The sequence below is a fragment of the Perca fluviatilis genome, chromosome 8, assembly GCF_010015445.1.
Source record: "Perca fluviatilis chromosome 8, GENO_Pfluv_1.0, whole genome shotgun sequence".
NCBI classification, from domain to species: domain Eukaryota; kingdom Metazoa; phylum Chordata; class Actinopteri; order Perciformes; family Percidae; genus Perca; species Perca fluviatilis.
In genome coordinates this window covers 13,409,488-13,427,320 of record NC_053119.1, presented here as the reverse complement: position 1 = coordinate 13,427,320, position 17,833 = coordinate 13,409,488, and the positions used below count along the sequence as shown (strand labels likewise).

At 43.1% G+C, this 17,833-nt stretch overlaps 1 protein-coding gene across 4 annotated transcripts; it reads left to right on the top strand.

The window, feature by feature from the left end:
- The first annotated feature begins 659 nt into the window (after positions 1 to 659).
- nfat5a (nuclear factor of activated T cells 5a) lies at positions 660 to 17,748 on the top strand. Of its 4 annotated transcripts, XM_039808134.1 has the most exons (12): positions 8,040 to 9,217; positions 9,360 to 9,488; positions 11,184 to 11,246; positions 11,805 to 12,432; positions 12,584 to 12,767; positions 13,454 to 13,644; positions 13,761 to 13,933; positions 14,215 to 14,349; positions 14,471 to 14,523; positions 14,693 to 14,825; positions 15,056 to 15,240; positions 15,332 to 17,748. In XM_039808134.1, exons 4-12 carry the CDS (start codon positions 11,852 to 11,854, stop codon positions 17,714 to 17,716), a joined length of 4,020 nt encoding a protein of 1,339 aa, XP_039664068.1. In that variant the 5' UTR covers positions 8,040 to 9,217; positions 9,360 to 9,488; positions 11,184 to 11,246; positions 11,805 to 11,851; the 3' UTR covers positions 17,717 to 17,748. The 4 variants fall into 4 exon arrangements, with proteins under 4 accessions (XP_039664065.1, XP_039664066.1, XP_039664068.1 ...); XM_039808131.1 differs by lacking the exons at positions 8,040 to 9,217; positions 11,184 to 11,246 and adding an exon at positions 660 to 982; XM_039808133.1 differs by lacking the exon at positions 11,184 to 11,246.
- The last annotated feature ends 85 nt before the right edge of the window (positions 17,749 to 17,833 follow it).

Genomic DNA, 17,833 nt, shown 5'->3' with positions numbered 1-17,833 from the left:
TAAGCCAAGGACCCCTTAACTGAAAGAGAGATGGAGCAGGGACCACTTATTAGAGATATTGTATAAAATGAAGTTGCATATTAAACTGTGCCTACAATTATGTGTGGGGCAGCCTAAAGCCTTTATATATACATTTTTTGGCATACAATACTAAGCTTTTAAAACAGCCTTATAATTGTTGGCATGATTTCATAAATCATGTTTTAATTTTAAAACATACATGTGGCACAGTGATACCTCAGCATATACTGTATCTGTAGATGGCTATCTTATCTTATCTTACCTATAGGCCAGTAAGCCTATCATCAGTGAGGATTTATATTTGCTAATAATATGTTGGCTTTATGACTTTTTAATTTTTGAAAAAACTTTCAAAAATTAACAATAATTTGGAGGCCCCCCCTGCACTGACTCAGAGGACCACTTAAGGGTCCCGGACCCCCTGTTGAAGATCCCTGATGTAACTGATTCAACTCGGTGTCAAAATTCAGATTCAAGTGACCCATAACGAGAAGAACAAACCATGCAATGTAATGACATTACTTTCCTCTATGATGGTTCACTGTATCCTCAACTCGGCCACAGCGCATGCCTCTGGGCAGTAGAAAGGGGCGGGGCTAGGAGGTGGGCCGACCAACTGTATGCAAGAGTGTGTTTGTGTGTGTTCGTCTCAACGAAGCACGAAATATGTCTCCTCTCAGCAAAGACGCACACACTAACGGGAGATGTGCTAGTTAACGGTTTTTTGATATTGAAAGTTTTGATTTTGTCGACTTAAGATTGTTTCGATGTTATACTCTGTATATTAAAACATTCCGCTTGTAAAACGCAATATTTATTGGCCAAGAGCTGCCGACTTCGTTTCTACTAAAGAGTGTCCGCTTCCCCTCCCCTCGATGAAGCGCTGCGATGCCCTCTGATTTTATATCCCTCCTTAGCTCGGATCTCGACCTCAATTCCCCCAAATCTCTATACTCGAAAGGTAAGATTTTACTAAATAAATGATACTATGAAGGCACTAATCCGTTTGTCCTGGTTTAATCGGAATTAATATACATGTCTTGATAGCTCATGTTAAGCTGCTAGCTAGCAGTACTTAGCTTATTTTCTGCTGTTAGCCAACCTAGCTAGCATAGTTAGTTAGCTGCATTTGGCTTGTGCACTGGCGAGTACCTGGTTGGTTAGCTGCCCACGTGACATGCGTGGAAGACCATGATACGCTCGGTTGCTCGTGTAATTATACGTGAGATCATATCGCTGTGATTCGATTAGTCATTATTTAGTGTGCTGGTGATGGCTAGCATCTAGCATCTAACTAGGTTAGTTACATACTATTAGCTAGCTACAGCTACGTGAGGTCGCTTTACTGTGTGTGTGTGTGTGTGTGTTTATATCGCGAGAGAAGGACGAAATGTAGTACATGCGTGTTTTGTGTATCCTCATAGTTAGTTATGGTTTATGGATGGAATAGAGCTAGAGTTGTCCGCATCACATTGCAGTTACTGGCACATGAACGCTCAGGGCCAACATTTAATCTGTATACGCTTTGGACACGTGTCCGTCTATTATGTTATTATTAGGAGTGTGTCGCAACATCAATTAGGAACTAGACCGTTAACTCTTGTTGTGATCAACTGGATTAGTGGATTTGTACTGGCTTTCAGCAGCACTTTGTCTGCCGGTCAATTTCCTCCCTGTTAACAAGTGTATCAACTGTGTAACTGTCTGTGAATCTGCTACTCAACACTGGCATCTATCGTGCTATTGCTTATTCATGAGCAGGCCTTGTATGTTGTGTGTTGTGTGGTAACCTGAGACATGGATTTATGCATTTTGATAGGACACTGGTGGACAGCAGGGTTTCCTGTGTTATTTCTCCCTCTGGTCTTAAATGTAGTCCACATTTTAATGTTTAACAAATAGCATTTATGTCCAGTGCAATCTTTACCTGCCTGCTGTTGGACCTGCTGTTCTCACATCTGTCTGGCTGCTATGTATAGGGTGCTCATGGGCCAGCAGAAAGCACTGCTATATGACCCTGAAATGCTCAGTTGAGCCTGCCATATGGTCACAATGTATCACATGTTGATTGTTTATTTATATCTCAGCAATTGGGTGTGTGCTTGTGTTGAGGTCAAGGTAGCAGACATGCTAATCCACGATCTAGTGGGAGACCTCATGTATATAAGGCTGTAAAAGTGAGAGAGAGGACAGCTGGTAGTGCTGGGCGGTATACCAGTTTATACCATATACCGGTGTTAACTTCCCGTATGATATGAAAAATTCATATCATACGGGATATGAAAAGCGCTCTCTGCATTGCCGCAGAGAGCGCTACAGCTGAAGTAATCTGCGAGTGATTTGAGAACGGGAGCCCTGTTAACTGCGTACCCTTCTCACTCATGGTAGTAACTTTCTAACACGACAATTAATAACCCACAACTAACTCTCTTTAACATGATAACCCCATTTTAACACCACAGCACACAGCAATTTGTGACTTAAACAATTTCTAACACTAATAATTTACACCGCCGGACGGTATGCTGGGTAACATTATAGCTGTTAGCCTAGCTAGCCAGGTAGCATAACAGTCTGTTAAGCTGGGAGAGGCTCCGGTCGCTACTGCACATTCAAGAACAGAGAAGAAAGTTAGAGGATGAAAAAAGACGGGAGATACACCAGAACAACGTATGCTCAAGAGAGGAGCCATCTGTTGTTCCAAGTTTTTTTTTTTTTTTATGAAAACTCAGACATAATTTAGCCACTGTTGTTGCCTGTCGCTCTAACATTACTTGGTTGCGCTAACGTTACTCAGCCGTGCAAACATTACTTGGCCATGCAAACATTACTCGGCCGTGCTAACGTTAAAGACATGTCACTTCAAATATGCAGCGAAGCAACATTATGAACGCAATAACAATCTACCTACAGTCCCGCTACAGACCGCTGAGAAAGACGGGTTCAGAGCAATGATTAAAACACTGGATTTAAGATGTCTTGCCTTGCTGAAATACGTCCGCCAACCTACTAACATTATTCAAACACTGAAGGAGCCAGTAGGGGGAGCACTGATTTCATATAGGCCTACTGCTTTAGTAAAAAAACAAATTTCAGGGCTCTGGCTCTCACCTGAGACCATTGTTAAAGGTTGCCTAAATGCCATGTATTTGAATTTGCTGTCAGCTTACCAATTGATTGCGTGTTTGGGGAAATTTGGACTTTTATATGTTTTATTCCACATTGTTTAAACGGCGAAGTGGATCTACTGATCGCTGTGGATTACTTTTTTTTTCCCGTGTTATTGGATTACGGCAAAATACTGATCTTTTTTCTTAACGTGTCTTAACATTTTATGGTGTGATTGCGCTTTGTTTCTGTGTTTGGAGAGGCATCTCAACAGACTGTAGGTCGAACACTGATTGTTCACTGTTCTCTTTAAATTGTTACATAAATAATAATAGTGATGTAAAATATATATTTGAATGCCAGGTCTTTTAGCAGAGTCCCCATATGCCTACACTGACTCTAGGAACCACTTTTATGATTTGTATAGTCTTCCAACTCTGTAACTAAAACATATGACAGCGATTTGGTTTTAATAAGTTAGCACATGTGTATGGAGAAACCCCATATGTGTCAATGTAAATGAAAAAGGGGCTTGGAATAAAAGGTTGTCAAACAATGTTTTCGGACAACTTCATTAGTTACACAAATGCCACCCATAACAGATCTTTACAGTCCGTAAAGTGCCGTTACCTGAAACCGGTGATTTAACGCTACCGCTCATTTTACACACAGTTTAACAACAAAACAAAATGCTGAGTGAACATTACTAGCTACGTTTTTCATGTTGGTTTTAAGCGAACCCAACTAACCTGGAAAGCGATTTTTAAAAAGGTAACGTTAATACAGCATGTCGGAGGAATACAGCGTCTCCTGCAGCAGGGAGTCAGAGGCAGAGGGACCGTAGCGTTCGCTAACGTTAGCTTCTTGTCTCATCTGGGTTCTGATAAACAGTAAATTCATCAAATTCAGTGTCCACAATTAAGGCTGGGACGTGAGTGACGTCAGTGCCCGTGTGGTCGTGCAAGTACCTGTCACTGTTCCAGTTGCTCACCCTAAGGGGAGAGAGAGCGGATGACAGTTCGCATGAGTTCAGTAGAGCCGACAGCTCTGCGGAGTCGCGTAATTACGACTTTATGACTTTTCATAAACAGCTGAAGGAGCAGCGGTGTACATAGCGGAAACCCTGTTGTGCGTCTAGCCTATTTCTGATACTGTGGCGGCAGAAATTTGAAACTCAACATAGAGGAAACAGTGGAATGTGTGCTGCTTTGACACTTCCCAAAGTGTTATCCATTTATCATCATCATCATCAATGTATTTTTCCTCCAACTTAAAGTAGAAACATAATGTGATTTTGCATAGTTTTTTTTGCTGACATTTTTTACGACACAGCTTGTATATTATCTTATCCTGCTCCCATTTTCAAGTGTTTTCATTTAGATGGATAGAAAATCCAAAAAATACAGTTTAGTCTTAGTCAGTAGGGGGAAAAAAATCTTGCATCAACATGAGAAACTTGACTTTTGGCATCAGTGTTAGATTCCATTCTATGAGACTAAAGTGGACATGTCATGTACAGATTTGGTGTGGCCATAGAATAACAATATAGTGTGCATAAGAACAAGCCATTTGTTTGTCATTCATTTTTGTACATTGTGAGAACAACTCTGCAAAGACTAGAATTAATCATGTTAAACATGAAATTGGAGTTTATTTTTGTTCTGTTGTTATTTCATTGTGCTTGAACTAAATGTATTAATTTCATTTGCGTGCATCCATTGAGCTCCATTTACTGTCGGTCAACTGAGACGTATAAGAAGAAATGAAAGTGCCCTCTGCCTCATGATGTTTATTGACACATCCATTTGGGATGTTAGAAAAAATCGATACACTTGAGTATTGCGATATTTTATTTTGCAGTACTGTATCGAGTTTCTAAAACGCAATATGGATTTTCTTTTTTTTTTAGTTTACATACAAAAAAAATCATGTAAGACAGTGGTTTATGTTGTGTTTAAACCCCCTACCGCTAGATGGCTATGCTGAGGCGTACCACTAGTGTCCTTGCCTAACAGTGCCTAGCAGTGCCTGACTTTTTGATAGAAGCTAACAATGTAGCTATGACTGAACTTTGGCCTACTTTAGGATATAAACATTAGCTCACTAAGAACCTGTGAACCACTATCCCAAACTGGCAGTTTGATTTTCTGTGTACTAAATTGTTTACCTAAAGTAAACTTCTTTGACTTCTATGAACTTCTATGTCTTTTTTTAAATATTAGTTTTTCTAAAATTATACTTAAAAAAAAAAATCCCAATATATCGTCTTACGCACAGTATCGAAATACATCGCAATATATTGAATCGTGACCCATGTATCGTGATACGTATCGTATCACCAGATTCTTGCCAATACACAGCCCTAACGTCCATGTCTATTTATTTATTTACTGCACCTTTTGTAAGCTAGTACAGTGGTCATGTTCAGTCTAGGTTGACTACCACAAAGCTTGTGTTTTAGAAAGGTCAAAATAAGGAATATGACATGCATGATTGTCTTTTATGGAAATGTAAACTAGATGTTCATGGTAGTATTTGGGTTATAACCCAAGCTGGAATCTGGTTTATTCATCTGATCTACATTAGCAGGCACATGGAGAACCAAATAGAGTACCCAGCCATTCATTGTCAGTATAATTCAGTTTCAATGTAAACACAAATGTTGTAAATGGCCAAAAATGGCATTCTTAGTGGTTTTGAGTGCAATGAGTAGCTCTTTTGTCTGCATTCTAGCCTGAACATATTGTTACGAGTTCAAGAGTTTAATTAAAGGAGCCATTATTTGGCGCTCAGACATATTCTTGGTCTGCATATTTCTTTTTTTTTAATTTTCAACAGAAACATAGCACTCATGTATTGTCTATTCATCTGCCATCCCCCATCTTAGCTCCAAGCCAGCTGCAAAGAATAAAAATGGACTGGTGACCTTGCCATTTGGCAAAACCTTTAAGGCTTGTGTAATGTGAGCAGTGCATAACATTGAGATGAGGTAATTTAATTGTTCTAAGTGTAGGTTTAACTCAGTCCGCCCCCTGGCTGGCTGGTATGTTGCAGTCTACTTTTTTGGGCATACTCGGACAAGCTTGTAGAACTGTGCACATAAACTAAACCGATACAATCATGTGATTTCTATAAAAGCAAATGGAGACCAAACGCCAAAATCCCTTAACATTATCAGTGACCAGTATTCAATTGGGAGCAGTGGGAAGTTCAGCTCTATATTTTTTTTCAACTGAGGTTTATGAGTCAAGACATATTTTCTCCTGTACAGTTACTCTCTTTATTAAGCGTTCCTCCATCAATCAAACTGTTTGATTGGGACAGTAAAGCCATTTCTCTTGTAACCAGAAATACTTTTATGTTTGATCTGCACTGAAAGGATGTGTGGTAGCCCAGAGGAAGCACCTTATTCTGTCCACAAAATAAGAGAAGGAAAATGAAGGTGACTTTAATTGTATTAAATCCTTTTCACATTGATGGTAAGCAACACTTTTTGTAATGTGACGGTAGAATGGAATATCCAAAACCGTGAAGTACCAGAAGTGAGCACCAAACACTCTGAATCTTTCTATGTACAGCTGTTTGACAAGAAATAACACATACATTTAACATCTTTGGTTTTTTCCTTAGGCTGAAATGAGTTTTTGTTGAGGAAAGTAAGTAAACTAAAACTATGAAGTAAACATTTGGTGTAAACCCTGTATGCAGGAAGGACGTGTGTAAGCAAGCAGACATTATTGATTCATTGAAAATAAAATCTCCCTTTAAGTTCCTATGTTTGTGCTCTTTTGCTCTGTGATCTTCAAGCACTCTGGGAGAGCGTGTCATTCAGACTAGCATTTAACCCAGTGTTGAATCATTTTGATCTGACCAATGGATGTCATCCAACCGGCTTTGTGACCCTCCTCCCAATCTGGGTTAAAGGATGCCCAGCCCAGTGAACAGGCATTCCTGTTATCCTTGTTATGTAATGTAATTATTTTTTTTTTTTTTGTAGGAATATGTATGTAATACCCGACTACTGCATATGTAGTCTGAGTCTGTGACCAATGATGACATTTGTTATTTGAACAAGCACTCGGTAGACTCTCAAAATACACACATCTCCTGTGTGAAAGGGGTAATAGTCAAGACTGAAGTCATGTCGGGTTGCCAGTCAATCTGTAATGCATCCATGCACAAAGACACTCTCTTTACACCATGAACAAAGAACAACAGACACAGATGGAGAGTTATCGTGAGGATCATGCACACTTTGCTATTTGCTTGAAGGCCACATTAAAGTTCATTATGTGGGCTATTTGTCCAAGACTCATAGGTTTAAGGCCGGGACACATATAGCCGACGGGCGACCGTTGACAGAAAACCCCGTCGATATGATCAGTCGCGTCCCCGAGGTCCAAAAAACTGCCACAGAACAGACCGATGAGACGTAATACATCTCCATAACAGCAGGCGGCGCTAATCTGTAATGTTGCCCAAGAAATGAAAACCGGCAGCTGATTGGACGAACGCGTCACATGGGTCTGTTTTCTCCGGAAATTGAGAGCCAGACTGTCATGGCGGCCGTTCAGAATACGATCTCATATTGTACTAAAATAGTTCACTGAAACGTGTTCCTGAAAACATTTTAAGCGAGAAATAGGCCATGCAGTTGCTGAATCTGTATTCATTTCAGCTCAACAAAGGTCAGTTTAAAAGATTTTCATCAGATTTTGAGAGACTGTAATCACCTCATTGCGCTCGTCATTTCCGGGTGAGTCCCGATTTCCCTGCCGCTGACCGAACATGTCAGGTCCATTGAGATATATATATATATATATATATATATATATATATATATATATATGGTCAGGTCGGCCAAAATGAACGCCGACAGCCCCCCAGACGGACGACGGCACGGGACACACTGAACAGATTTGAGTCCCTGACCTCGCCAGACTATCCCACGGCTTATAATCGGGTTAATGTGTCCCGGGCCTCATAGAGATCTTTTGTTTGGCATTGTATTTTAAAAGTTGTGTAATTTTACACTGTCATGGTTTGTCTGGTTTAAAGGGATGGTTCACTTAAACAACATGGTCATGACAATAGTCTACAGATGTCGTTACGGACAGTTTCACTGGTGTCCTGCACAGGGCACTGTTCACAGGAGGAGCTGTGTGAATTATAACAACTCTTTGTAGATGTGGAAAGAAACATTGCTGATCAGTTTTTTTTAAATGTAATTTTTGAGCACTTGGAGCACCACAAACTCCACGCTGCAAGCTACATTTTCAAACCCCCTGGATGGATAAACAGTTTTTATTGTATTTTTGAGGGAACTATCCCTTACCATGGAGCTGGCCTCTATCTCAATGCTCAGAGTTTTGCCTGTCTGACTGAACTAGAGTGCTGTGTAGCTCTTTGTGTGAATTGTGACTTTGTGTTGTCAACAGCATCGTTGTCGTCACAGAACTGCAAGATCATGTGTCTTGTCAGTTTCACTATTCTGCTGGCGCTAAGTCATAGCTGAGTATCAGATGACTACTACACATGCTGGGTGCCGCCGATGCACAGCTGAAATATCCATGTCAGGGTGTTAATGGTTCCTCTGTTTCTTAGCAACCAGACTACCTAATCGTGTTTATCTGCCATCGAATGCAGTTTATTCCTGTGTAGCTGCAGTGGTTGGTTATAGCCTACTAGAAATCATCCAACCATCAAATAGCAAGGACTGTCTCTGTGGGTCTTATTACACTAAAACCCATGGGAGGCTAATTTAGTTTATCATCAGATAGCCTGTGTTGTGTTAGTGTTGACAGCAGAATATTTTGTACATGTGGGAAAAACTAAACCTGAGACCCAGGTTTTGCTTTCAGTCCCATTCCAGGATTCCTATTGACACCACTACATTTTGTGAAGAATATGTACTGCACTAGTTCAGCACACCGGGTCTGCACTGGGTTCGGTTTTTGGCCAATGATAAGTACATAATAATGTATGCTTAGTGTTCCAAGGGTTTAACTTGTGAACTTAAACCTGACCATCTCAAGTTAACTGGCAGCAAAAGCGGATATTGCTCTGTCCTCTTAAAAAAAAAAAAACGGTGAGTCATAAAATTCCCACTTGTGAGTCATGGAAAATCTTTTTGAGTGACTTTATCCAGGAAAAAACAATAGTCTTTTTTTTTGTTTTTTTTTTTTTTTTTAGGACCTAATTTATCTTCTCCTGCTCATCCTTTATGACAGAGTCGGTATATGACCTCCTCCCCAAAGAGCTCCAGCTCCAGCCGTCGTCCACCCAGACAGACCCACCCACCATGAGCCAGAAGAGTGGGGGAGAGGCGGGCCCTCCCCCCTCTGCAGCCTTGGCCTCAGGTGAGCTACCTGCTAAGTCCACGAAAACCATGATCTGGGATCAGTTTCCTCTTGCCAAACTATTCCCCAAAACAGGAGGGGTGAAAAAACTCAGATTGCCTTGTATCAGTGTCTGGGGGCAACTTCACCCTTTCACCAGTTTCTGAGACAATATTTGTGACTGTTTGAGATTATAAAATAGTATAGTATTTATATTTCACTGAAGGTATTTTAATACTGCTGGCATAGCAAGGCACGGCCATATTGGTTTTCACTTGGGTATATTAGGAGCTTCGCTGGTTCCATGAGGTTACGGTGGCGGGGTGTGGGGGCAGAGTGTTAGAGGTGATTTTTACAGTTGGACTTAAACTGTATTTGAATATATTTTGGGATTCTCAATTTTTCCATTATCAGGCTGTATTAAAGGAACCATCATTTAGTGAAAATCTATTGTGCCCTCTCTGTTTGACATGTCAATGTTAGGTGACCCCGTTAGGAACTTTCTTATAATCCAAGCAGCAGCGTGGAAAGAGGCATTGCGTAACTTGGCTCTGTGTGTTGGGCCTTTTGATATTCACCCAAACTGTAACAAGTGCCTGCAACTCTTAACCTAACCAGTTCACTTTATAAAACTGAATGACTGAAAAAAGATATATGTAAAAATCACTAAATATAGTTTTCGTCCAGCTTCTAAACTCCAGTTATTATCTAACTAACGTATACCATGCTACTGGCAGTGGCTATGATTTAAGAATCCCATTGGCTTCTTTGTAATGAAAGTCATACACAGTCCTTTTCCTGGAAAGCTTTGCTCCAAGAAATGGCGAGTTTGCATTAACAGCATGCTAACATAGCTTGTTCTTTCTCATTTCACTCATTTTTTCAGCAGGTTCGACTCCGACCTGCGGCCCTTTGCTGCATGTCGTTCCCCCTCTCTCTCCCCTTTCATGTCTTCAGCTGTCCTATCAAGATAAAGGCTGAAAATGCCCCAAAAAATAATCTTAAAAAAAGACATTCCTCATGTTATGACATATTGTGTTCCAGAGTCTTTTGAATTAGCACATCTGTCTGAAGGTGTCCATATAGTTTTTATAAGTTGTGTTTTTAAAACAGAAACAGCCTATGCTCATTTGTCAGTCACACATACTCTTTTACTCATACAACAGTAGGTCATCGGCTAATTTATTTTGGTCTCAAACTGTTTGAGCTTTGAAGCTAAAATGATGGATCTACTCTTATGTTTCAAATCAGCTGACATTGTCAGTAATTATGAAGGTTCTGTCTCTTTATGAAACAGTGAAGTTGCCCCAAGCTATCATTGGACTTTCTTTTTTTGGTCTGATCTTGGATCATGGTTTAGGGCAGCCAACATCAACTAAAACTCTAAAAGGATTCTATTCTTGAGTTTCATCTACAGCAAGAGCAAACTAACTGGTCAGCAGTGTTGGAGAGAGCACTTTTGTTAACGCTACCTTTTTTAACTATCCTGTCTGACCCAGCTGGCCCTAAGCAGTGCTGATCAAAAGCATGACTACTGTAATGTCCGTCAGATCATCATTAACCAAATACACATGCTTCAAAATGTCTATAAATGATCAACTTCAAAAGGAATTCCTTCTTCATTATATGAACTTATCCAATTTACTGATTGACAGAAGTTGAATCTTGAATGATCAGCTCTCTTGTTGCTCATTGGCTGTCTCGTTTTTATTGCAGGAAGTTCCCTCTGAGGCAGGGAGTGTCTGCATATAAAATGGTCTGCAGTTCACTGCTCCATAGGTCAGAGGCTTGTTTATTCTGTCTCCATGGCTACGCTCAGTCCCAACCAAATCTTCCAATTGGCATGCACAAACTACTGTTTACTACTGAATGCACATTGCACAAACTGTACTGTAACCCTGGCAACCCTGGCAAAGTTAATTTGGTGCCACATTACCGGCTTGCAAATTTGGCTGTACAAGAAAGTTTGACCAGATTTTGTTATGTTTCTTTCTGGCAATGTGTATGTAACAACTTGTAGCTTGCTTTTGTTTTTGTAAACAAAGCATGTCAGTTTTGTCACATTGATTTTTAATTGAGAAAGGTTTTGTAGGAATCAAAACATTGTGGGACCTATAGTACCCTTCTCAACTTTAACTTCAGAGTATTTGATCAATGCTTGAAAGCTCTCGCATGCACAGTGAGAGCATATAACCCACAACAGTCTGTTGAAATTAGAGTTGGGAAGAGGGGAAATCAATACAAATCATGCACAAATTCAGCTGCTTGAATGGGACTGCTAGCCTGCACTGTGCTGAACATCTGTACTAACTTATTTATCTGTATATACTACTACAGATGCCACCTCTTCCACCTCCAGCCCCTCTGCCTCTTCCTCCCTGGCAATGGGAGTCCCATCCACTGGCTCTACCTCATCCTCAGAGCATCTCAAGATTCCCCAGCATCTCCACTCCACTGGAGGGGATGGAGCTGGAGCTTCAGAGATTCAAGGTATGGAGGGTGCTGTGTCTGCACCCAGCAGATGCAACAGTGGAGCAAACACTGCAACAGGAGACACAGGGTCAGGAGCGTTGTCAGGGCTAGGAGTCCAGCAGCCTCAAAACACCCCATCAAAACGGAGGCCCGTGTTGAGCATCTCCCCGCCACCTGAGGATCTATTTGACGACAGCCAGATGTCTTGCCAAGAGGAGCCTGCCGTATCTGGTCCAATAGGTCCAGATTCAGAGCATAGCAGCAGCATGTGGGCTGATGACTCCGTCTCCAACTTCAGCTTGATCAGCTCCATCTCCTACAATGACAACACAGAGGTGCCGCGCAAGTCGAGGAAACGCACCCCTCGCCAACGGCCTGGGCCAAAGCCTGCTCCTCCGGAGGACAGCATGGATGTGTTTGATGCTGACAGCGCCAAGGGCCCTCACTTTGTCCTATCCCAGCTGGGCACAGACAAGACCAGTCCCATAGCTAGGTGGGGTGACCCTTATCCAGAGCACATTTGTCCTCATTTAACTCGTATCTCTGTCCCTCTGTAGGAATAAACGTCAAATTATATTTTGTAATGGTAATTTATTTTCTATAAGTCATATTAATGTTGTGATGTGATTTTTGTTACCCTGCAGCTCTCTCGAGTCAGGAACTGCAGTGAAGGGTGGGTCACTATCTACTCAGTTCCCCCAGAGGAGTGATGGGAAAGAACTAAAGATCTTGGTGCAGCCAGAGACCCAGCACAGAGCTCGCTATCTGACCGAGGGCAGCAGAGGTTCTGTAAAAGACCGCACACAGCAGGGATTCCCCACTGTCAAGGTTTGACAAAGAAGGATGCACTGGCTGCTTCTTAACACCTAAGTTGGAAGTGGCTGAATAAGGCCAAAAATACACAGGACACAGAGGGTGGAGTACTGTGAGCCACAAGAGAATGCTCCTGCCAGTTCAGACACATCAGAAGCATTTACTAAACCAATGCCCATCAGCACATTTTCGTTTTGAGCTACTTTAAAAGGGTTATTTTACAATGGGTAGCCTGCTGTATTTCACGTGGTACAACGTTTTTTGACAAGTCAACAACAGACCCAATTTCTCAGAACTATTACTGATGAATCTGAGCAGGGAAGTGAAGGACTAGTGCCTGTCCTTCATTCATTAATAAGGCACTTAAGCCTTGACTGTTCCACTGGGGCTTCTCAGTGGCCAGCACATGAAACTGTGGCTGTGTTGAGCTCCCATCTGTTTGTGTGTGTAAAATATGAATCACTCAATGAAACAACCCTGAAATTCATCAGCGTACGTATACACTAACAGTGAAGATGCTTGAAAGTTAACACGGATGCTTTAGTAAGGAAGCATCACTCGGTATGCATTTTGCAATTACTCCATGACCGGTGTGCTTTTGGTTTAAAACCACTTTATTCTTTAATAGTGTAATTATTTCTATTATTAGTGATGGTCAATTCAGTTATTTACTCACAATTTCTGTTTCTTTTTTTATCCAGTTGGAAGGCGTGAATGAACCAGTTGTGCTGCAGGTGTTTGTTGCGAATGATGCAGGCAGAGTAAAGCCTCACGGTTTCTACCAGGCATGCAGAGTGACAGGGCGCAACACCACTGCTTGCAAGGAGGTGGACATAGAGGGCACCACTGTTATTGAGATCCCTCTGGAGCCGAGCAATGACATGACACTGGCGTAAGGGGATATTTTTGGTGGATAATTCGGTATCAGTTAACACTTACACAATGTTGATGTTTAAGAAGTTCTTAGAGTGCTTGTCATGTATTTCCCATCCTTTGGTGATTCTACAGGGTGGACCGTGTAGGAATTTTGAAGCTGCGTAATGCAGACGTGGAGGCCCGTATTGGTGTGGCAGGGTCCAAGAAGAAGAGCACACGTGCCAGGCTGGCCTTCAGAGTCAACATCCCCCAACCTGATGGATCAGCCCTTACTCTACAGGTCGCTTCATCACCCATCCTCTGCAGTGAGTAGTTCAGGCACAATATGAAAAATAAAATAAAAAAAAGCTACAAAGGTAACAGCCACCACCAGGATTCATGAGGCTTAATGCTGGGGGAATGTTTCCAGTGATGTGTGGTGTTTGGCTATCGTCAACCAGTATTTAGGATGATAGCCACAGAACATTGGTCTCATCAGACCGTGGAACTTTCTATCTTTTTGTTTCAGTCTTCCACATGCCATCTGGCAAACACTAGCCCAGATGTCATGTGAATTTGATTCTTTGACACTTCTGTCATTCTCCAGCCCAGCCAGCAGGAGTGCCAGAGATCCTGAAGAAGAGTCTTCACAGCTGCTCAGTGAGAGGAGGAGAGGAAGTTTTTATCATCGGGAAGAACTTTCTCAAAGGAACCAAAGTTATTTTTCAGGAGAATATTGCAGGTGCTGTAGCCAGCTTGGTGTTGTCCTTAGTTGTATCTAAATGTAATTTGCATGGACACGAGTTTCTGCATGTCAACCTCTGATGGACTAAACAACAAAAAATATTTTGTTTTATTTGCAGATGATAATTCCTGGCACGCTGAGGCAAAGATTGACATGGACCTTTTCCATCAGGTAAATGCAGCTGACTGATATGTATACTCCGCTGTTTCTTCTGGAACGATATAAGCTGCCATTTTGTTGTCTTGGAAGGTTCTCAGTCATCCAGGTTATAGTCAAGCTGCCGCATTAAACTGCATTCATTCACTATTTATGAGATTTTATGGATCTCAAATTTTTCCAGAACCATTTGATAGTGACAGTCCCTCCGTTCCACAACCAGTCAGTCACTTCTCCCATTTCTGTGGGAATATTCGTGATGACCAATGCTGGTAGATCACATGATGCCCAGCCCTTCACCTACACTCCAGACTCAGGTACTGCCACTAGCTCAAGTAGATGCTTATCCCATTTTTAAGATACTGTGACCATATGAGGAAAAATGCTACCTGAATTGGTTGTATAAATCAACATCTTGACTTTTTTCAATTAGAACAAGTCGTTTAAATGAATGGTTTCAGTATTGCTTAAAGTCCAGAAATCATCAATGACCTATCACATCAACTTAAATCGCAAAGCTATCCTTTGTTTCCACTCTTACCCACAGCTGATAACTCAAATGTCCAGACAGTAAAAACAGAGGGACCCTCTCTGGTCAAGACGTGTATATTTGATGGCCAGATCAAATCTATATCTCCTGAGCAAACTGACAGCTCTGCTCCGCCTTCCAAACGGCAAGAGGACACACCAATGGAAGTGTCTAGCAATCCACCACCGACAGATGTCTTTAAAGTAAGACACCATCGGTTCTCTAAAAAGCGGAATCAAAATGTCTACTTCAGAATTGCAGTTGGTAACGTTTTTATTTCCTCTCTTTTCTAAGCCGTCCCCTGACCCTCTTGTTGCGGTGCAGCAGACGCTGGAGCTCCGCTCTAGTCCTCACCCAGGTGGAGATTCCTTTCAGAGCCCAATGCCTCTACAACCTGAAGATGTGGAGCTTCCCCAGGCGCCCCCTGTCTTCCCCAGCCTAGAGTCTCTCAGCACCATACAAAAGCAAGACATTGGCCCCACAACCTCCTTCCCAGTGCCAGGCGATGTTACAATCCCCCCTGTGACACCAGAGGTCCCTCAACAATTCCTCCGAGACCCTCAGGACAGCATACCTCCTGAGAGCTCCAATAACAGTGGAGGGGTCGTAGTTGTGGCCATGTCCCAGATAGCGACTCCCTCTCAGCCCCAGCCACAACAGTCACAGGTTCCCCTGTTCCCCCAGGAAGGGGTGGCCCAGCTGGAGAGGGCAGTCAGGGAGCTACAGGCTGGAGGTAGCACCACGCTTCAGCAGGTGTTGGAGGCGGCTGTAGCCCAGCAGCAGCTGAACTCAGTGCTGTACAGCCCCACCCCCTCTGCCGACTCCCTTCAGCAACACGTCCAGGAGAACATGAATAGCCTTAGATTAGGAACCACAGATAATTCATTATCAACACAGCAACAGCTACAGATACAACAGCAACAACAGATACAACAACAGCAACAGCAGATACAACAACACCAACAGCAGATACAACAACAACAACAAATACAGCAACAGTTTCAACAGCATCAACAACTGCAGCAACAACAGCAAATCCTGGGTACCCTCCAGCATCAACAACAACAACAACAACAACAACAACAACAGCAACAACAACAACAGCAACACTTACAGCAGCAACAGCAGCAAGTTCCCGGCAACATGCAGATCCAACAACAACTTATGTTACAGCCACACGACCAGCAGCAACTGCAGCAGCAAATCATGGAGAATATTCAACAGCAACAACAGTTGCAACAAAATCAGCAACAGCAAGTGCTAAACAACATCCAACTTCAGGATCAGCAACAACAAAATCAAATACTAACCAATTTACAGCAACATCAGCTACAGCAGCAGCAGCAGCAGCAGCAGCAACAACAACAACAGCAACAGCAACAACAACAACAGCAAAATCAGCAGCAGCAGCAAAATCAAGTGTTGAGCAACTTACAACTGCAAGAGCAGCAGGTGTTGGAGAATTTACAGCAGTGCCTTCAGGCTGAGTTGCTTCAGCCCCAAATCCACTCCTCCCCCCAAGGACCGCAGCCAGTGTCCATCCTCCAACAGGCCGGAGAGCTTCTCACCATTCAGACCAGCTTCCCAACACAGCCCCCATCCCACACATCTCCCCCACAGCAGCTCTTTCAATCGCCCAGGCCCTTGGCTGAGACCCAGGGCTCTCAGCAGCAGGTCCAGGCTGCCCTGCTCCAGAATACGCTGACCGTTCTGACAAGTGGCAGTCTCAACTCAAAGCAGCAGCCCGCAGGGTCAACACTATACCTGTCCCCAAACCCTCAGCCCCACCAACAACAACAGCAGCAGCAGCAGCTAGCATTCATCTCCTCCATGGAGACATCGAACAGCCAGCCCCAGTCTGTTGCTATGTTTCAGAACCAACCCCAAGCTCAGCTTTCCCAAATGCAGCAACAGAGCACCCCAATGGAGCAACAGCAGTCTCCACAGCAGAACCAACAACAGCCAACGCAGCTTTCATTGGGCCAGCAGGGCTCCTTGTTCCAAAGTATCCCAAACCACTCACAGCCTAACCCTGTCCCCCAGAACCAGCTTTCCCAACCCCAGCAGACAGGTCTCCTCCTCTGCACCACAGATCTTAACCCCCAGGCTATTCCCCCAACTATTCTATTTAGCACCCAGACCCAAGGCCCTTCCCCTCTGGGGAGCATTAGCGTCGGAATCTCCCAGCCAGACACAGCAGAGCCCATGTCCTTCCAAGACCAGAGCTCCTCAGGCAGCAACTCTACATCCACTGAGAACCAACAGCAGAGCCTGTACCAGGAACAGCAGCCAATGCAAGTGGGCCTGAGTTCCAGCAGCGTCCCGAGCAGTCAACCTGTGGAGCTGTTCTTGCCACAGACATCTCTGTCCAGCCTGCAGAGCACTATTGGCTCACAAGACCTGAACAACCAGGCTCCAGCCCCTGGCACCACCATCTTTGTGGTACAGGGTGGTGTGGGTATGGTAGCCAACCCTGGCCAGCAGCCCCCGGAGCAGCTTTTCCAGACCACTGTGGGTGGGAATGTGGCTCCACAAGGACAGGCCAACCTGTTTGTGTTTGGCATCCAGAACGGTAAGATGATTTGGTCTTCTCCACCTCTGAAGTACAGTAAATCCGAGTTAAGTAACTGTGTTGAATCCCTGCCAATGTCACTGCCAATAGCTTTACCTGCTGTTTGATTATAGTGATTATTTCCATTTTTTCTTCCTCCCAGACTAACAGCCTAGAATCCCTCTTCCCCCCCCCCCCCCCCAACCACCCGCCCCCCCCCCCCCACCCCCCCACACACCCTCTTT

Coding starts and splice junctions, on each gene's coding strand:
- nfat5a (XM_039808131.1), top strand. CDS start 910: ATGCCCTCTGATTTTATATCCCTCCTTAGCTCGGATCTCGACCTCAAT. Junction 13,934..14,214: donor TTCATCACCCATCCTCTGCA/GTGAGTAGTTCA, acceptor GTCATTCTCCAG/CCCAGCCAGCAGGAGTGCCA. Junction 14,350..14,470: donor TTTTCAGGAGAATATTGCAG/GTGCTGTAGCCA, acceptor TTTTATTTGCAG/ATGATAATTCCTGGCACGCT.